The 21,273-nt window shown below is 41.5% G+C and overlaps 2 protein-coding genes and 1 long non-coding RNA gene across 5 annotated transcripts; 2 read left to right on the top strand and 1 right to left on the bottom strand.

Annotated features, from left to right (window-relative positions):
• Positions 1–203: 203 nt before the first annotated feature.
• On the bottom strand, positions 204–12,137 carry tgfbi (transforming growth factor, beta-induced). 3 transcript variants are annotated; one of them, XM_058064045.2, is made up of 17 exons: positions 11,891–12,026; positions 10,328–10,426; positions 7,778–7,842; positions 7,520–7,677; positions 6,140–6,304; positions 5,905–6,051; positions 5,671–5,812; positions 5,378–5,590; positions 5,093–5,230; positions 4,875–5,017; positions 4,617–4,753; positions 4,403–4,533; positions 2,967–3,091; positions 2,775–2,877; positions 2,637–2,689; positions 1,210–1,237; positions 204–1,125 (listed from the first exon to the last, which is right to left on the bottom strand). In XM_058064045.2, exons 1-17 carry the CDS (start codon positions 11,995–11,997, stop codon positions 1,064–1,066), a joined length of 2,016 nt encoding a protein of 671 aa, XP_057920028.2. In that variant the 5' UTR covers positions 11,998–12,026; the 3' UTR covers positions 204–1,063. The 3 variants fall into 3 exon arrangements, with proteins under 3 accessions (XP_057920028.2, XP_057920037.2, XP_078644580.1); XM_058064054.2 differs by lacking the exons at positions 10,328–10,426; positions 11,891–12,026 and adding an exon at positions 7,933–8,222; XM_078788454.1 differs by lacking the exons at positions 204–1,125; positions 1,210–1,237; positions 2,637–2,689; positions 2,775–2,877 and having other exon boundaries at positions 4,399–4,533; positions 11,891–12,137.
• LOC144894892 (uncharacterized) lies at positions 7,484–10,441 on the top strand. The gene is made up of 3 exons (XR_013625426.1): positions 7,484–7,720; positions 7,834–7,992; positions 10,233–10,441. It is a non-coding gene; the product is annotated as an uncharacterized LOC144894892 (long non-coding RNA).
• Positions 12,138–13,078: 941 nt separating the features above from the next.
• On the top strand, positions 13,079–21,221 carry stard15 (StAR-related lipid transfer (START) domain containing 15). The gene is made up of 8 exons (XM_078788455.1): positions 13,079–13,339; positions 16,977–17,085; positions 17,171–17,607; positions 18,832–18,979; positions 19,094–19,197; positions 20,576–20,693; positions 20,756–20,808; positions 20,880–21,221. The coding sequence occupies exons 3-8, from the start codon at positions 17,461–17,463 to the stop codon at positions 21,093–21,095; spliced, it is 786 nt and encodes a 261-aa protein (XP_078644581.1). The 5' UTR covers positions 13,079–13,339; positions 16,977–17,085; positions 17,171–17,460; the 3' UTR covers positions 21,096–21,221.
• The last annotated feature ends 52 nt before the right edge of the window (positions 21,222–21,273 follow it).

Raw genomic sequence — 21,273 nt, 5'->3', positions numbered from 1 at the left:
AAATATGCTGGAATTTTACAAGAATGAAGTCAAAGTGTCAAGGAAGAAGGTTCTTATTTGGCAAGAAAAAAAATCATAATTCTACAAATATTATGAAAAGTCATTCATATGAGAAAAAAAATGCACAATGTTGAAATAGTTGCAAAATTTATGATAAAAAAACTGTAAAATTGGAAGAAGTCATCATGTTATGAGGAAAAATAATGTTATTTTAGTAGCATAGTGAGACCTGGGTTCGAGTCTCCGTTTGGGCATCTCTTTGTGTAGTTTACGTGTTCTCCCTGTGCGTGGGTTAATTGGCGATGGTATGTGAGTGTGAATGATCACACCATCAACGTGAGCATTTCACTGACAGCCCAGTGTCGTTGCGCCACCGCGTGGGGAAGTTGGTGTATTGCACATACTCCACATTGCGATTCAAACCCAACACATCAGCTGATGACCAAGTGAAGTTTGGAATCGTAAATCACTGATATCAACATTCAAATTTCCATTTCCATTTTTTTACTCCGGCTTTATTTTACAAAAACACTTTAGAAGGCTAGCTTGACATCCGCAAAAACAATTGACAAAAAAAGACAAGACGTTTTTCCTGCGGGCAACAAACGTGGTTGGCAGTTTTTCCCTTCATCTACACTTACAAAGCTGGAAAACTTTATTTGAACTGACAATGTTGTTAGTGAATGAGCTAGCAAAGCGCATGCTATAGCTTGTTGGTGACGAGTTAGCAACAATGCTACGAAGCAAAGAATGTGGTGAGTGTTGCTGAGTGTTTCTGCTTTTAAAACAGTGGTCCTTCAACCACGGGTACCGCTGTTGTTCATTTTTAATGCTTTTATAACGTACTGTTTATTGTTTTTACGATGTGCGGGGGGTGGCAAGTGCGCTCAGTGTGACGCTGTATTCTAAGAAACGGGTCTGTCGGAGGCAGAACGAAGCAGATGATTCCACGATGAAAGACAACTATGAAAGAACTTTCAAGTGAAGCTGCAGTGACATGAATTCAGATGTTGACGTTTTGAACATCTTGACTGGTTTTTGGCTGAATTCCAACACTGCCATGTCACGGACTGCTGTTCATGGGCTTGCTGGAGCGACTTTGGACGACTTTCTGGAAAAGGGCATCTGTAAAGAGAAGAATTGTTGGCATGTTGTCCAGCATGGAGGAGTCAGATCCAGATTGGAAAGAAGAAAATGGAAACAACTCACCATTCCTGAAGCTCCCGAAGTCTGATTGCTGGCCAAAGGACAAAACACAGAAGACATCAATAGAAATGATTTAGCCAACAGTGAAATGATCACTAGATAAGACAACAATAACTACAATCACAGTCCTAAGTAAGTAAATGCAGGTAGGGTAACCATTATCAGGGGTGGTCAGATCCAATACCGAATATCAGGTCGATATCAGCAAAAAATTAGCATCTAACATCTGCGATATTGACAGTCTGATACAATCAGTCGAGCCCCAACACGCCAATCCAGTAACCGTCGGATAGAGCAGATCACAACATTGGCTGTGCTATTGTGTCAACAAAGTAGCAAGAAGGAGGCGTTACTGTATGTTCCATAGAAAACCTGACATTGTAAAAATGTGTTTTCATATTTTTAGAGCTCTGTAAAAAAACCCAAAAAACATTATAGTCACCTTTACATTTGTATGACCGAAGATAATACTAGACATGATAAGCAACAATAAGATAGAATAGCCAACTACTAGCAATGAGGGTCGATCGCCCTTTAGCATAAAGAAAAAAAAAATCTCCATCATTTATTCAGATATATTCCTACCAGTCTGACATGATGTGGCCAAGCCTCACTAAGACTCTACCTTCAGCGGCCCCCAGGTAAGTTGAGTTCGAGACCCCTAATCTAAGTCAACCAGCTAGTCCACCATGTTCTTTGTGATACTAAAAAGTAAATAGAATCCATGTAAGATTTAAGACCGATTAAACCTTCCGGTCTCAAATTTCTGCTGCCAAAAGTGGTCGACCTTGTGTGTCGACTTAAGTGGGTAATGGTTTGATTTCATTTGAACATGCATCAGATTACAATTGAATGCATCCCATAATCAGTTCACAGTTCCACATGTCCAAAAGGAGTAGGAAGAAGCAAATCTTACTCAATCCTACCCCTCAATCTGGTACTTTTACAATCAGTAACTCTTACATTTGTTCACTTCCTGCTTTCCTAATATAGTTTAATTTAAAAAAAAATTGTCACGTACCGAAAATGGTAATGGTTTGATTTCATTTGAACATGCATCAGATTACAATTGAATGCATCCCATAATCAGTTCACAGTTCCACATGTCCAAAAGGAGTAGGAAGAAGCAAAGCTTATTAAATCCTACCCCTCCATCTGGTACTTTTACAATCAGTAACTGTTACATTTGTTCACTTCCTGCTTTCCATAATACAGTTTAAGGTTTTTTTGTGTGTTTTTTGTTTTTTTTTAATAATGTACCTCGTACCGAAGTATGAGGTGATATTATTAATCCCAGTTACTTTGTGTAACAAGACGAGATGAACACAGTGGACCAGGACTTGGTTGGACTAATGTTTCTGTTGACTTGGCTTGTCTTTGCTTGACTGGGATTCCTGCCTTCTGTCCGTGTTGTCTGTCAAATGTCTCACCCTGTACGAGGCAGCTGCCGGCCCGTCAGCTTGTTCTCGGTCAACCTTGGGAGCTGCGGACAAACACATGGCGTCTTTGTGACTTTATCACGATGGAAGACACATTAGCACGTGTCAGGAAGTGAATGTGTGACTCACGCAACGGCTTAATAATGCTGTTGACGCCGTGAACGACGCCGTTGGTAGCCATCAGGTCCGCGTGTGCCACCGCCACTCGATTGACATAGACGGTGTAGTTTTTCTGTGTGTGTGTGTGGGGGGGGGCGGAGACTCCATGTTATCCGTGTCGATGAACAATTCCCAAACAGCTGACACAGTGTTATCACTCACCACGCCCAGCTCCAACTTGTCACCCTGCAGAGGTTTGACCCTGGTGTGGGAGCTGACCCCCCCACTGACTAACATCCCCTCGCCCAGATGGTACCTGAGCATGGATGACAGCTGCTGGCGGTTTCCTGGGAGAGTCGGCAATACACATTCATTTCACTTACACAGTTTAGACTTGATTGTTATCATCAAATAAATATTGCTCTTTTAGGAAGCGACAGAGTGAAAGTGTTTGCGTTGGCTCTGTTAAATCAGCAAGTGTTGTAAACACTTCAATGCAGGGGATGGCCAAAGAAGGAGACGAGTGACGAGCTGCTCGCTTGAACAAAGGAAACTAAACAACGTTTGACTCTTTGTTGAGCAGAAGTGAAGATGTCTAATAGAACTTGTTCCGTCCTGCTCCGTCCTCCCGGGTACCGTGTGATAGCGGTGCAAAGGCCCCGTTCAAACTCAAAAGTTTTGTCGCATCATCAAAGTTTACAAACACATCAAGACGGGTCAATTAGAGTATAAATTTAGACAAAATTAGCCCACAAAATTTGAGGCGTCTATCCTAACCTCGGCTCACACAATATCCGTTGTGGCTCCGGTTCTGATCCGTCAGCTTGACCAGAGAGTGCTGGTCAGAGAGTCAGATCCAGACTCCATGCTGGATCTGACGGATTGTTTCCGTTGTGCCGTACGGCCGCTGGAGTTGGACCTGAACCACTTGGAGCTTGTGTGAACCTACTACAGGGATTTCAATCTTCTGGAATGCTTCCAGTGGATTCAATATGAGTCCAGAATAAAAGGATGCATGTAAATAGCCTTAATAGTCCTATTTTGGTTTGGACCGACTACTTTGGAGTAAAAACTAGGAGCTGTACTTTGATGAAGTCCTCCTGGGACTGGTGACCAAATGGACCCAAATTCAAATCGGGCATACAGTTGATGATATATTACGAATGGTTTTAGCTAACGCCATAGGAAGATACACTAACAACTCAATCGATATGAATAGGCTCTTTGGGCGCCCCCTAACGGGCAGAGTTTGTAACTACATTCTAAGTGGTCTTCATTTTTTAATGGTTTTATCACCAACCAGTCCATGACCGGTGCAGCTGTACCAAAGTACGTTGGTATACCTAACTCGCTAAGACCTTAAGAGTCGTGCTGGACGTCGAGTTGACAGTCCGGCATTTTGGCTTGATGGCTAGATCTCCCGGCTCTCATTCTACAGACCCTGGTTCGATCTCGGACTGGACCATATGCATGGACTCCAATGGCGCCCCAACTGGCTAATTGGTATTAATGGGATAATTCTGATGAAGATCTTGGATACATGATTCGAGTCCTGCATCCTCCGAGTGAACCCTGAGTTACGTGGGGTTTGTGAGGACCCCTTCACTTTGTGGTTCCTAAAGGTTCAAGCGCTGTCCACCAATTTGATGCTCACTCACGCAACAGCCTGCTGGCTTCCGATTGCGGCAGTGCATTAAAGGCATCGTTGGTGGGAGCGAAGAAGGTCAACGCTCCAGGCTGGTTGAGCAGCTCCGTCATTCCGGCTGTCTGGATGGCACCGACCAGAATGCTGAAACAAAGGATTTTGTCCATCTTAAAAGAACCGAGTTAGGTGACAGAAAGCTGAAAAAGTCATTCCAAATCCCAGCTCACCTGAAGCGGTCGTCTGCCTTCAAGACGTCCATAACCGTTCCCATGGGTGGCGTGATGACTTTGTCCACGGTAAACATGGTACCATAGCGTCCGGTCTTGTCGTGGGCCGCGAGGCAAGCGTTCTCAATGCACAAGTTCTACATGTACAACACAAAAGCGGATCAGTTTTCATCATAAAAACATCTCCCAGGAGATTGATCGCCAATAGGAGACAGGAAGTCCACATGACGTAAGGTAAGGTTTGATTGATGTTCTTACATTTCTGTAGACAAACACTCGAAGTTTAACGCCTCCCATCGCCTCCAACTCCTGATTATGATACAAGGACTTGGATGACAGCTGCTCCTTAACGATATGATTGTTCATCACCTTCCTCTTGTCGGTCATTGTGATCGTACTTCCTGTCAATCACACACACACGCGTCAACTGTGCACTTGACAATCAATCACAAAGACTGTGCTCTTCCAGATGTTACCACTGAAGGCGTCGTCCAGGGGTGCCAGCACAGTCAAAGGTTCGGAGCCCTTCAGCCGGGGACCGAGACCGGCCTCAACAAACATTCTGGTCGCCGTAGCAACATTGGAGCTTTCAGTGAGCTCCAGCAGAGTTTTTGCTGCACGAGAAACAGGTAACGAGTTGACGTGTTCAAATGTTCAAATTATGGCAAAGCTCTTAATTTACAGATCAATCTACATGCCAACTCAACAAAAAAGCAGAATTAAGAAGTCTTCCAGAAATTCCAAATATTCTATTCTGGTACCTGAGTCGGGTATGAGCAGTTCGTTGATGTAGTGGATGACCCCGTTGGTCCCGAGCTGGTCCTTCTTGGTGATAATGGCCTTTCCATTCAGAGTCATCTCATCTCCGTCACATCCGACTTCCAAAACTGTGCCCTGCAGCGTCTCCATCGGCGTCCCCGAGACGATGGACTCTGCGCAGCGCATGTTCTTCAGGATGTGATAGTTGAGCAGGTCTAAAGGGGCGGACCAAATCCAAAATGAGCGAGCCAGTGGAGTAGTTCAAACCGGAAGAAAAGTGTTTCCTGCTTGTTACCTCGAAGAGACACAGGGTCTCCAAGGATTCTGTTCAAGGTCTCTGGTGGGATCTTCTCGAAGGCTTCGTTGGTGGGAGCAAAGATGGTGTACTGACCCTCGTTCTCCAAAATATTGGTCAGACCGGCGGCAGCGATGGCCGTCTGAAAGGCCGCACAGGAAGTCAGCCTTGCCACTTGTTTTCATTTGGTAGATTTAAATATGAGGTGTTTGAATCTTGTAGCGATGGGCTTACACGCAACGTCTCCAGGTCATCGTCAACGTCAATGAGCATGTGCACGTTGTTGGAAATGGCGGTGATGACGCGGTCGACCACGTGCACGATCCCGTTGGTGGCGTGTTGATCGGGTTTGATCAGTCGAGCGCAGTTCACCGTCACAATCTCAACATGGAACACATTACGTTGTTATGTTTGTTTGGTTGCTGGTCAACAATGTGTGTGTGTGTGTGTGTGTGTGTGTGTGTGTTACCCCGTTGGAGTAGTGATGCACGTGCACATGGAAGTCTTGGTACATGGAGGTGAAGGAGGATCCGTGTTTGAGCTCCTCTGAGGTCAGCCTGCGGTTGATCATGTGATAGTGGAGAGCGTTGAGGAGTTCGATATTGACGTTGCTCACCAAAGCATCCAAGATTTCCTGGGGATGGATACACACACACACACACACACACACACACACACACACACACGATCACTCTATAACTCCATAATAATATAAGCAGCATAGAAAATGGATGGATAGATTCTTTTGAAGGCAACTAACCGGAACTAAACTACGTTCCTCTTTAAAGAGATCTGACCAGAACTGCACTCACAAGACCAAGTGGGGGGTAAGTCACCGTTGATGCATTACACTCCTGTTGGTGATGTCAAGAAGTCCAAACTATCCCTTTAAGCTAACGTTGACATACATGTTACATGCAACATGTTCTTGGTGACCGCTTAAGTCGACATTGATTGTTTTTGTCAACATACAATGTGTTAGTTAATTTTTTTTTAATTTTTAAAAATTGATCAGGGCGGCAAGGCGGTCGAGTGGTTAGCGCGCAGACCTCACAGCTAGGAGACCAGGGTTCAATTCCACTCTCGGCCATCTCTGTGTGGAGTTTGCATGTTCTCCCCGTGCATGCGTGGGTTTCCTCCCACATTCCAAAAACATGCTAGGTTAATTAGCGACTCCAAATTGTCCATAGGTATGAATGTGAGTGTGAATGGTTGTTTGTCTATATGTGCCCTATGATTGGCTGGCCACCAGTCCAGGGTGTACCCCGCCTCTCGCCCCAAGACAGCTGGGATAGGCTCCAGCACCCCCCGCGACCCTCGTGAGGAAAAAGCGGTAGAAAATGAATTAAAAATTGATCAGTTTACGTCAACAATATGGCTATGTTGACCAACTCATGATGTCCGGGTCCAATATGTGACCGCTTATGTTGACACTGACTGCTATTGTCAACATAATATTTGCGATCCAAGAGTGTAATTTCTATGAAAAATGGGTCAGTTTATGTCAACAACCAATTCATCAAGTCTATGTCCAACATGTTCTTGGTGACCACTTATGTTGACACTTACTGCGTACAGTGACTTCCTTAGAATTACTGTAGTAGCTCTGATACAGAAGGAGTGTTGTATAAAACACAAGAAGCTAAATAAAAATGTAAATAATAAAAATGGAGGAAAACCATGTCAAGAAACTGCCACAAGTTGAATCAAAATCCTTCATCAGTCAAGAAAATCTACAGGCAATGGCTACATTTAGTTTTGGTTATGTCAACAACCGCTTATGTTGCCGTGAGTATAAACCAGTCGACCTCGGTTCCACGGTTTCCCCCTCCCTGCTCGCCATACAGACCGTGGGGAGGGCTGCCCAGGCCTCGTTGCTCGGAGCAAAGAAGGTGAAACTTCCGGGACCTTCGATCTCCTCCTTCAGTTTGGCTCGCTCGGAGTACATCTGAGTGGTGGTGGCCCCCACCGCCCCCAACGTGTTGTAGATGTTTACCAGAGGCAGAGCTGCAACAGCGAGAGAAAGTTTGTGCTGAAGACCATGTCAAAGGTTAGAGGTCACATGTTTTGCGTGTATGTGAGTTGGGATAGAGGTAAAAGGTCATACCTGCAGGGCAGCCCCTCTCTCCAGGAATCTTCTCATAACCTGGACAACATTCGTAGGTGATCACACTGCAGGAGACGAGACAAAGGCATACGAGGACATGAATGAGGAGACACGAAGGGGTCGCACGAGGACACCACGCGTGAGTCCTTTCTTACTCTTGTTGGTCAAAACATCCAAACAAAGTCCATTTCGTGTCCTTCAGGTCTGAGCATGAGGTGAGAAGCTTTTCCTCCATAAAAGAACCTTTTTCCACCGCACTAACTGATTTTTCGCAGACACGTAAATTCCTGCATGCTTGTAAATGTTGTTTTTCCGTGTTGTCATTATAACGCCGACTTGAATCGTGCTAAGCACATCCACGTGTATCCAGCGGTGACGGGAGAAGACGAATGAAACCGCTGCCGAAAGAAGGTGAATGGGCACAATGATCCGATCCAGCTGCCGCAGTCAACTTTCAGTCTGAGAGCTTCTCACTTCATGTGAAAGACGCACGACTTCCTGTTGAGATTTCCATCATAAATGTGCCTCATAAAGCTCATTTCCTCAGAGAGTAGAAGAATCTACAGCCAAATGTCCGCAGGGTACCAAGTTGTGGGAAAAAAAAAACCCAACTTCTGGATGTAAACGCCCAGGAAAATGAGACTAAAATGAGTCAACAAGGTCACAAAAGCTTAACAAGCCTTTTGGACAAGAATTCAGTTTCCTTGAAGACGAGGTATTGACACGTTACAGGACGTCTTGCATGTAATCCAACTGTGTTTTCATTGGGGAACATTCCAGCACCTCCACGCAGGAAGTATCATTTTTTCCTGCAATTTGGAGTCCAAATCTCTTCCCCTCTTGCAAAGAAATCAGCTAAAAGGATACACATCCCGGGGGCGCACCAGAATTCCTCTCCTTCCTCGCATCCTCATCTCGTGTACAAAAGCCCATTTTCCACCACAGGAAACGTTTCAGGAACTTTCCTATTTACCCTGGTATTTTTGTAATGACCCCCTGCGTTTCCAGCAAAAACCAACCCCAGTAAAAAGGTTTCAGGTGGCCACACGAGGATCCACTGGGGCATCTGTGTGCCGAGGAACGCTGATTAGTGGAACACACTTGCAGTGTTTCTACTCAGCCATCATGTTTTTAAACTAGACTGCAGAACAAAGATCTTCTTTAAGAGATCGATGATCCCTTCCAGACAGGCTTTCACTCCTTCCTTGGAGCGTCGGGGGAAGTCATTCCATTGAGGAGTGGAGCCTTATAACACGTATGGACGATTAAAAACATTCATGTTACCTGGGCTCCGTGAAAGGGTGTGCATTTTTAACAATAATAAAACAATAGCAATAAGAGTTTACATTTTGCACTGTTGGATATTAAGGAGGTTCTATGTAGAGCTTCAAAATGCAAAGAGAAGAAATGGGAGTGAGACAAATAATAAAAATAATTTGGAGGTTATGGAGCAAAAAAGGTAGACCCGTAAAGGTCCCGGCCCTGACCCGGAGGAGCTGATGGCTGTCAGTCAAGACACAGGACCAAACAAAGGAAGGTTGTTCCTATGCAGTCCACTCTGCGGGAAAAGTGTTTTAATAACAAAAAGCTTCTTCTCCTTCAACAACACAAAATTGCCTGTTGGAATTTTCACAAGAGAACCAAACATGGGACACTGAAAGGTGGAGGAAAGTTTTATTCTCTGAAGAGGAAAAAAATGTAACCTTGACGGTCCTGATGGCTTCCAATGTAACTGGCATGACAAGGTGATTCCATCGGAGATGTTTTCCACACGGCACAGTGGAGGGGGTGCCATCGTGATCTGGGCTGCTTTGTCCTTTGATGGAGCTTTGGAGCTTGAGATTGTGCAGGGGCGTCAAACAGCAGATGGCCCTCGTCTGTGTGGTAATGACTGGCTTTTTTTTCTCCAGGACAATACTGCACTTTGCAAAGACTTCTTCCAGAGGAATAACCTCACTCATCCTGCATCTTCTCTTCATCTAAGTCATTAGCAACGTTTCAAATGTTGAAAGACGTGTTAATATAGGAAATGTGTTCCCTGGTTTTGGATCATTTCTGCATTCCGCCCACGTTTGCCACCATCTGAATGTGTGTGTGTCTTTGCATATCAGCAATGATGGTGTCAGCCTCGTGCCAAAACAGGAAATGGATTCTGCTGTCAGTTGACCTTGATGCAGTCCAACAGGAAGCAGCTCCATGCTCAACAGAATAGTCAGCGTGTCAAACGACTTTTCCAGAGTCAAGCCATCCGGGGGAAAAAATAGAAAAAAAAGGAAAAAGATCTGTCCCTGGATATCCTGTCCAGTGCTATGTTATTTTATATCTTATTATTATTCATAGTACATAAAGTGATCACCTGGAGGTTAGCATTACGTTTGTGGTTGCTATGAGCAGCATCACGCCGCTATTAGCCTAACCTGAGACACATCCTTGCCTGCTTTGTGTCTTTTTAAAGGCGAGCGTGCAGAGCCTTGACGAGCAACAGGAACCTGAACGCACAGTGGCAGCGAAAGGTGAAGAGGTCACATGACACACAGGTGTTGGACTCACGTGGGCTTGTTGCAGATCTTGCGATGGTACCACTGCTTGCAGTTGGTGAAGTATTTCTTGTTGGTGCCTTTCACCTGCTGCATGGCGCACACATTTGGCCTGCGGGGACGACAGATACTTATTATTATATATTATTATTATTATTCTATTGGAGCAGTCACAGCCATAACATGCATGCTCAAAAAAGGACAGGTTTGTGATCAACATTTCCACGGGTAGAATATTACGCGTTTTATTTCTAATATTTGTTGTATATGAATTGAGCTTGGGTGATTTGTACGTCAAATCATTTTGCATGCATTCATAGTATTTATTCATTCATGTAATACATGCATGTATAGTTTATACAGTGGCGGTATGGGACGCATAGGGCACAGGGCGGTATTCTCTACGGGGGCGGGGTACAGATTATTCATATTTATTTGTGCTCGGTGCTCAATAGTTCAGGATCATACCTGTTAAATCTCACGTTTAAATAGTTTTGTGTAAATTTCCTGTATTTTTTACTTTGATTTAAGAACAAAAAAACTAGACAATTAGGCAATAAATCCTTTTAAGGAACAAAGACCCATTTGGGAGAAGAACTATCCATCACTGCCATGTTGGTCGGATGAAGTGGATAAAACCAAACCGAGTCACACATACACTATTGTGGTGAGCTTCACTTGCACGGGAAATGGTCAGAGGCAAAGTGAGGGGCAGGAGGAGGGGGGCGTGCCGAAGGGGGGGGTCTTGCACAGGGCACCATTGAAGCTAGAACTGCCACTGCATACAGCCATAATGCATATATTCACTCTTAGTACATATGTTCATAGATAGTACATAGTCATAGAACTTACATGCATAGTTAATGCATACACTTATGGTTAGCACATACATTCATAGTTAACACATACATTTATAGTACATACAATATATTATAGTTAGTACATAGATAGTCATTGTACATATATTTATAGTTATAATACATACCTTCAGTTTGTACAAATATTCATCATTAATACATATATAGTCCACATATTCATAATACATATTACACCCAGAGTCATAACATACAGTGGCATCATAATTACTACATATATTCATAGTTAGTACATGCATTCGTAAGTAGTACATACAGCAATAGTGCATGTATTCATAGTTAGTACACGCATTCATAAGCAGTACATACAGCAATAGCGTATGTATTCATAGTTAGTACATGCATTCATAGTTGGTACATACAATCATAGTACATACCTTCAGTTTGTACCAATATTTATAACAGTATTCAGTCATAACTTACCATCACAGTTAGTACATGCATATTAATAGTTAGTACATACTGTCAAAGTATATATGGTCAGTTAGTACAAATATTCATACTTGGTACATATGGGTATTGTGAGTATACACATTCATAGTTAGTTCACTCTGTAATAACATACAGTCATAGTGCATTCATTCATAGTTAGTAAACAGTGTATTTTCACAATTACTATATATATTGGTAGTTAGTACATATATTCCAAGTTGGTACAATTTTAGATAATTAGTACATATATTCATGGTTCGTACACTCACCCTTGTTGGCGTCCTCGGATCCGGCTGTGTTGTAGCACCGCCTGGTAAGGAGACCGGGCCGCACAAACGGTCCAAATGAGGACCAGGAGCAGCAGAGATAAGTTCATGTCCACCAGAACACTTTTGCTTCTTCTTGTTCACGTTTCTTCGTATTCACGTTTCTTCTTCTTGTCTGCTCTTCACGTTTCTTCTTCTTGTTTCTTTTTGTCGTTTCTTGTTGTTTCTCCGCTCATTTCACATTTATAGAAGAGGCGGGGGAGGGGGCGGGGCCGTCCGTGTCAGTGGGCGGAGATTTCTTCCAGAAAAAAGTAACTTTTCATGAAACGTCTTATATTAATTCTTACTTTTTCCTGACACTTCAGTTGGCAAGTATTCCACTACCTAAACTCACAAACAGTGGAGTAGCTAAGGGTGGACCATACAATAAAACACAGGAAAAAATTGTTTTTTTAATCAAATTTATTTGTGAACAATTTATTAATATATACAATTTTTTGAAAATAGCTAGCTTACTGCCATTTTGAAGAAGCTATATTGGGTCACATGACATTTAAAATGTTTCCTAGCTTGTTTTCTATGAATTAACAAAATAAATATAGCAAGAACAACAGAATTGTAATATTTTATGCCCTATTGAAGTATTTCAAATCAGCTTTATTAGCCAAAACTACTTTTGGACGCTAGCTAGCTAAACTGCCATTTGGGGGAATCCATATTGGGTCACATGACAAACATCTAAAATGTTTCCTAGCTAGTTTTCTATGAAATAACAAAATAAGTATAGCAAGAACAACAGAATTGTAATATTTTTTACGCCCTATTAAAGTATTTCAAATCAGCTTTATTGGCCAAAACTACTTTTGAAAGCTAGCTAGCTAAACTGCCATTTTGGGGAATCCATATTGGGTCACATGACAAACATCTAAAATGTTTCCTAGCTAGTTTTCTATGAAATAACAAAATAAATATAGCAAAAACAACAGAATTGTAATATTTTACACCCTATTAAAGTATTTCAAATCAGCTTTAATGGCCAAAACTACTTTTGGAAGCTAGGTAGCTAAACTGCCATTTTGGGGAATCCATATTGGGTTCATCATGTACTAAATATAGTAAGAATGGTTATAATGTTTGACAACATATGAAAACCTTCGAATTGCTTTGAATTGTTAAATGGCTGCTTCAGTGGTTATAAAAAGCTTTTAGAAACCAGCTAGCTTAGCTGAGATTCTGCCATTTTGTCTGAATCCTGTGATCTCCATCCTACTAGGCCAGCAGCCTACCTGGTCTACGAAGGCCAGACCTTAGGAGGCCCCGCCTCCAGCCGCCATCCAGCCTGGTCAATTCAGATGGTCTCGCCTTCCTCACCCTTCCTGGTTGTGTCACGTGTTCTCATGTTTACCCTGACGTCCTGACAGAATGACATCTGGCTTCAGTCGCGACAGTAAGGTAAGTCAAGGCGAACAAACAAAATGATAAAACATTATAAAAGCAAAGTTCTTAATTTTCTTAATTAGGTTTTACAGAAGAAATGTTATCCTTCTACAGATTTATCTCCCGCTTACAGCTAAAACAGTAATATTCATAGCTCCTTTAATTACTTTTTGGCTACTTCATTCAACACTGATCCGTAACAACGCTTAAGTTTGTATATATGTATTATTTGATGGCATATATGGCATTATGTATTATAACAATGCAGCCATCTGTACTGTATCAAGCTGGAGGGCAGATGAAATAATGATGAGGTGTAGGAAAAGACAAAAACATGTTTGCTAGTTTTTCCATTTGTGCTTGTTAAAGAGAAGCTCAAACTGATTGTGTTCATGTTTGGGTGATTTTTAAATGAGTCCGTGTTTACGCACATGGAAGAGAATTCTGCTTTTCAAAGACCAAACAAAAGCACTTTTCCTTGCCAGGAGAAATCCCAGCATAAGGAGCGTAAACACGTCTCCTGCTGAGACTTGATGCTTTAAACACATCTGATACTTTAAACACATTACATACCTTAAACACATTTCATGCTTTAACCTCCTGAGACACAGAAGTATGAAAGTTGCTTTTTTTGCATTAAAGAATAATTTGATAATGCAATGTCCCTGCCCTGTAATCCCATGCCAAGCAAAAACTACTCTGAACCCCCAACGTCACATTTGCTCCCCTAACACTGGAACACATTTACAGCAACACACATGAGCACAAGTCGTATTTATGTTTTAAATTGGTTATTTATTCTAATTATAATATGGGTGTAAAGATGAATATGGAGGTGTTATTTAATGTCTAGAAGCCTCCAGTAATGCTAAAAACTGTATTTAAGATAAGATATGCCTTTATTCGTCCCTCAGAGGGAAATTTGCATTGCACAGCAGCAAGAGTACAGAATCAGTTAAGCAGTACAAAATACACAATATAGAAAAATAAACAATATAAACAACCCAAGTATTAACAAAATCAAAATTTTTCCCAGAGTTATATACAATACAGTATGTACATAATATGAAACGAGATGAAATATATGATATATAATTAATATGAGGCATTATGGAAATACTTCACATAGAACTTAATATATTGCATTTAGAGCCCTTAATATTGCACATTTAGAAAGTGGTGAACTCTGAAAATATTCCATTTAAGGAATCCTACTTTACAGAAATTCACTCATCACCGTTGGGTCCAGAGCCCATTAACCGTGATAAATGAGGGATTGGTGTACACAATACCTGGATGAATGTACTGACTTACTGTTGTTGTGCCCATAAGACATGCTCTTTTTAAATTTCATTGGACATCTGACTGGTAAAAGTGCGGATGTCCACGCCACGGCATAACTTGCATTTGAAACAAGGCTGTGAAATACTTGTCTTTTACAGAGGACAAAAAGGCACCGCTGGATCTCAGGAGGTTAAGCATATTTGATACTTGAACCACATTTGATGATTTAAACATATTTCCCTGTTGTCAAACACATGAAGACCTTTACAGGCTGAAAGTGGATTTAGGTCATGTCCACGCTAATATTATCAAAAATGCACAATAAAAAATATCTCCATCCATACAGGTGGAGCAACAAATATACATAAAATAATTTTCTCAAGAACTTTGCCAATAAAGGACAATATAGATGTGGTTGTTAGGATATTGGCAAATAATCATATCTTTATTTGTGCACACAAATATCCATCACGTGGCAGATCTGTGAGACCTCAAGTTTAACCTTTTGACCTTTTGCTCTTTTAAAAGATTAAAAAGTAGACACAGCAGAGGGTCGTAAACCCTATTCTGCGTTTACGACCGTCTGCTCTGCCCCCCCCCCCACACAGGTCAGTGAAAGTTAGCAAGTTACATCGAATTTAAGGCCAAAAAGTAACACTAAAGGTTAGCGAGTTGCACAGAATGAAATGTTAGCAATTTAATGATATAGACAAAAAGTTAGCAAGTTACACAGAATTAAAGGTTAGCTAGTCACACAAAATTAAAAGATGGCATGTAGCATTAGCAAGATACACGGACTTAAACGTCTGCATGTAACAAGTTACATTAAAAGTACGTTAAGAAGAATTAAAGGTCCGGAAGTTACACAGAAATAAAGGTTAGTTCGTTACACAGAAATAAAGGTTAGTTCGTTACACAGAACAAAAAGGCAGCAAGTTTCAGAGAATTAAAGGTTAGCTTGTAGCAAGTTACACAGAATTAAAGGTTTGACAGTTACGCTAAATGTTAGCAATTTGCAAAGAAGTTAAGGGTAGTACGTTACACAGAACAAAAAAAACTAGCAAGTTACACGGAATTAAAGGTTAGCTGGTGGCAACTTACACTGAATTCAAGGTTAGCAAGTTATGGCGAATTGAAGGTTAACGAGTTACACAGAATATAAGGTTACTAAGTTTACACAGCTCAAAAAGTTAGCAAGTTACACATAATTAAAAAATTAGCGATACAGAATAAAAGGCTATTACTTCATCCAGGATTGACGGTTAGTAAATTACACAGAATTAAAAGTTAGCGAGTTACAGAGTTAAAGGTTACCAAGTGTCACAGAATTAATTCAGAATTAATTTAAATTAATTCAATTTCATGACAATACTTTCAGCTTCAATGTGCTTTGGTGTTGCCATGGTAATGCACTGACAACAAGTCAACGTATCGTCTTCATGAAGTTAGCCAACAACATTATTTATGATTTTTACATGAACAGACAGACATGATGTCACCTGTGTGATGAATGGCGGCCTAAAAGTGACAAAACAGGAAGTGCTTCTCCAGTAAATTGATTTTATTGTAAATACTTCATTTCAAATGTATGCTTTTATAATACACATCTTTGTTTTGCTATATTATTTCTAACATACTGTACATTGGTATGCATCATGTATCTAAGTATTTTTAACATGGCACTGAAAAAGTGTGTGCGTGCGTGGAGACTCTTCACACACTTGAGAGAAATCCTCACACCTCCATAACAAAGTATCTCCTTCATGTCCTTTTAAGACCTCCAAGAGTCTGCTAGATACCTGAGTGCTCCGAACACACAAAGTGTTATGTGTTTTATACTTGCACATACAGTACAGCTACACCAAGGTTCTCAAACATGCGGGCCGCAGGCCGTTGACATCAAAATTTAGTGTTGTGCTGAGCCTTTTACATTCCTGTAATATACATTTTGGCAGGAGATGCTCAGAAGAACTTCAGCTTGTTTAGAAGAATAGCCAACACTGGATGGCTGTTATTACACTCTTACATTTACATATGACTGATGGAAAATATATATAAAAATATATTTTTCTGTATAATGTTGTTGTTACATTACACTTTTTTTACTTTATTGTCACATAATTGCTGCTGATTTTGTCATTTCAGAAAAATAATACATTCATCGACTGTGTTTTGGACCGCAATTGGCCCCCGGGGCACACTTTGGACACCCCTGCACTGTACCATTTCACTAAGACTTGCTGATGGAAACTAAAAGCTTGTGTTACCTGCCATGTTGACTTTGACCACCAACTCACCTGGCGCATGGGTGTCACATTACATCACTGACGCCTTTGTGTTGATTTTCTATACTGCTTGTCCTCATTAGGGTCACAAGTAGGCTGGAGTCTATCCCAGAACATGCTAACTCTGAATGAAGATTGAAAACCCTGTGTGGATAACCACTAGTCCACCGTGCAGCCGGGCAGAATAATCCTGTATGTACTCTTGTGAGGATATCTCACTCCTTGTAGAACATCATGCCAGAACTTGTTCACCACTAACAGAATGTGCTTTCTTCAGGTCCTTCATCCTGCCGAGGGTCAGGTGGATCCAACCACAAACACCTTGGATTCGTACACATAACTAAAGTGTTTCGCTCTGTTTGCTTGTAATGGGATTTTTTTTTCCACATGAGTGACATCTGTGGTGTGTGAACTTCAGGGGGAGAGAAAGCTCTTCACTTCCTGATCACGTAACAAATGATGTCATGTCACCTGAAACGCACCTGAAAGCGACACCCGCTCGCCAGCACGGCCAACACTCGCGTGGAGAACCTTCCTCGCTTGGATGTTTGGCTCATTTTATGCAAGATGCCCGTTCAGATCCCGGACGACTCGGACTTCTCGTCCTTCAAGGATCAGTGCCTGAACGGAGACGGCTGGGCTAGGAGATACCACAAGGGAGGGGTGACGGTGTGGTGCTGCCCAGATGAGAGCAGGAGCGTACAGAAGATCAAGGTGAGTACTCACACTTGGGCACTCACACTGGTATTCCCGTTTTTTTCACCAGGAATGACAAAGTCAGAATGGAACACCTGGGAATGGTTTGGCTTCAAATTAACTTCAAACTTTTAAGCACAACGTAGTGTTTTTCCGATTGAACATGTGACGTCCACATACATCAGTGTTCCATAGACACGAAGCTCACGCGTGAATTTTTAATAAGGCAGCGTGTTGAGTTACATGACAGATGGAAAAGGTGGCTCATATTCTGTCTCGAACACATCATCAACGGAAAAGACAGGAAAAATTGAACTCGGCCATGATGAAGACAGGACCAACTCATCAGGTCTTGGTCCACCATCTTCTGCTTATTACTGTCAAACCTTGTTTTCTGTGTATGATTTGTTTTTTGTCGGAAATGTTAGCTTTAATGTTGGGTTACGTACAATAATGGAATTGCATCATCACAAAGGTCCAATTTATGCAGGGAGCCATATTGATACAACCTGAACACACTAATTATTCATGCTAAAATCTTATTATAGGACACAACATATACAAGGGGAGGGGTGATCTCCTACTCCTGTGAGGGGAAGGGCAGACTCACATGCCAAGACACTTTATTAGGTGCAAGGATATATTCTATTTTAATTTTAGTGTTGACCTGCTGTGGAGACAATGGGCCTCGTAATTAACTCTGTAATTAAGTCTGTGTACACTTTAATGTGTACTAATATTAGTACTAATATTAGTATAATTGAATAATGGACACAAAATAATTACAAACTATAACATTGATTTATAATTTTATTATATTTACATTATTCTTTGCCTGTAAAACTGTAATTATTCGCTATAAAATATATTTTTGTTCATATTTTTGTGTGTCTGGAACAGATTCATTGCATTTGCATGATTTATAATAGGAAAAATTGCCTCAATTTTTGTATGTTTCGGTTTTTGTCTGACAAAATGGAACTAATTAATTCAGAAAAACGTGGTTCCACTATACTAAAATAGTGTCCGCATCGTTGACATACATGGTGGACCACTTTTGTCGACATAAAATTACATATTTCTTTGAAAAATAGGTCAGTTCATGTGATATGACAATTACTGTCTAGTTGACAACATTAAAACGTGCACACAGTAACTTTCTGTTCAGTGCAAAATTAGTAAAATTAATTAAAAAAAAAATATATATGTACAAGCAATGATTGATTTCTTGTCGTGTTTCAGATGAAAATTATGTGCAAAGACGTGAGTGCGGAGACGCTGTACGACGTCCTGCACGACACCAGCTACCGCCGAAAATGGGACACCAACATGATCGACACCTATGACATCGGCAGGCTGACGGTCAACGCCGACGTTGGATATTATTCCTGTGAGCTGTCAATCAAATACTAGCAATAAATGTTGGGAAAAAATGCAGTCATGACGATAACAGCAGTGATGACGACTTCTTTGTCAGTACCTCCATCTTTTTTGATGTTTAAAGGGAGGTGTCCCAGTCCACTGAAGAACCGCGACTTTGTGACCATGAGATCCTGGCTCCCGCTTGGTAGTGACTACCTCATCATCAACTACTCTGTCAAACACCCGGTAACTATTTATGCTATTCAATCTCTAAGCATTGTTACTGTTCTTGACTCTGCTCCATCTTCCATCTTCTTCTGACCTTTAGCATCACTCCCGACAGTGAAACCCACTGAAGTCAACCTCGTTTATGTTGATAACCGACCATCTTATCAAGTCTGGGTCTTCTTAGTACTAAAAACTGATTGCTGAAGTCAACTTCTACATAAAAATTGAGGGGTCATTTGTATAAAGATGGGTCAAATTATGGCAACATTTTTAAGAGAGGACCCCGTTTGAGTGTCCTCGTATATGCCAACAAACCATTTTAGTTGCCCAATTCATAATGTCCTGGTCTGTCATGTACTTAATACTAAAAAGTGCCAACTTAATTACTAGTTGACATTAAATTTGAGATGCAAAGGGGTTCATTTCTGTGAAAAGTTCTGTCGACATTTGTTGTACTGCAGTATAACCCTTTTAAGTCTGCCTCGTTTATGTGCGGAACTGGTCAAAGTCAAGCAACTCATCAAGTCCCGGTCCACCATGGGTCAGTTTATTTGACATTAGTTTTAGTACAATGAAGTCTCTTTAACTCTACCTTGTTTATGTTGACAACCAAAAAGCGTCCGCTTAAGTTGACGTCAACATAAAATTCCAGAGCCAAAGTGGCCATTTGTATGAAGGTCAGTTTATGTTGACATTTGTTGAACTACAGTGGAACCGTTTATGTCAACAACCTGTCAAAGTCCACCTCATCCAGTTCCCCTCTATAAAAAGTGTCTGCTTATGTTGACGTGAAATTAAAACGAAAAGAGCGAAAGGGGTTATTTGTATGAAAAATATGTCAGTTTATGTTTACATTTGTTGGAGTACTGGTGAACCTGTTTACGTTGACAACCCATTTAAGTTCTGTTCATTCTTATTACTAAAAAGTGCCCGCTGATGTTGATGTCGACATAAATAGTCAACTGCTTATGTCGACCAATGGGGTCATTAAAAAAAAAAAAGGTTTGTTCTGTCGATATCTGTTGTAGTTCAGTGCAAACCTGTTTATGTTGACAACCCATCTAAATGGACCAGGCCATCAAGTCCCAGTTCCAGTGTTCCTCTTAGTATTAGTTCCCCCCGTTTAAGTCAACATTGACTTAAAATTGACATAAAAAAATGGGTCATTTTCTTGAGCCCGTTTAAGTTGACACTATTTATGTCAACAACTCATCTAAGTTGTTTTAGATCATTAAGCACCGTAAGAAAGATTATCGCATGCACAAGGTATGTCAGCTGGTTATGACGAGTCACGGTTATGTCGACAACCGCTAATGTCGACAGGTTCCACTGTTAATCACTGTGATTGCTTTCGTTTGTGGTTTGAACGTTAAAGTTGCCCTGTTTGTCTCGGCAGCAACACCCTCCCAAGAAAGACTTTGTCCGAGCCGTGTCTCTGCTTACCGGGTATTTAATCCAGTCCAACGGCACCAGTAGCGCCACGCTGTACTACCTGACCCAGGTGGACCCTCGAGGTGAGAAAACTGAAATAGCAAAGCTCCTGGACGTCTGTCAGTGACGTCTGGTCTGCCTGCAGGTTCCTTACCAAAGTGGGTTGTGAACAGAGTCTCTCAGTTTGTGGCTCCCAAGGTAAACTGCTGTAATGGAGTCGGGTTTCAAGATGGTCGGCTTCATGTAATAGAACTTCTGTTGGTTTTCAGGCAATGAGGAAGATCTACAAGGCCTCTCAAAAATATCCCGAGTGGAAGAGGAAGCACAATCCCAACCTGAAGCCGTGGATGTTTCCGGAGCAGAACACACTGCCATGCATCAGCTTGGCGGATCTGACGGTGCAACGCGCCGACTCATTAGAGAACATTGACGAGAGCGGCCTGAGCGAGGAGAAGACCAACCACAGTGACGATGACGAGACTTAAAGGTCCACAGGTTTGACTGCCCTCTGTCATATTGGTGATTGTCTTGGTTGTGGAAATTAAAGTTAATTAAGTTAATCCCTCTTGCAATGATGTCATTTTGTTCTGATGAAATATTAAAGTCCAGTTGTTAATCTAACGCTGCGTGGACTCACCTCTAATCCCTCTTGCGCCGTCTTCT

This window comes from Doryrhamphus excisus, linkage group LG23 (genome assembly GCF_037039965.1).
Source record: "Doryrhamphus excisus strain RoL-2023G ecotype Guam linkage group LG23, RoL_Dexc_Guam_v1.1, whole genome shotgun sequence".
Classification (NCBI taxonomy): Eukaryota; Metazoa; Chordata; class Actinopteri; order Syngnathiformes; family Syngnathidae; genus Doryrhamphus; species Doryrhamphus excisus.
The sequence above is the reverse complement of the archived record's forward strand: the minus strand, read 5'-3'. Positions and strand labels throughout refer to the sequence as shown.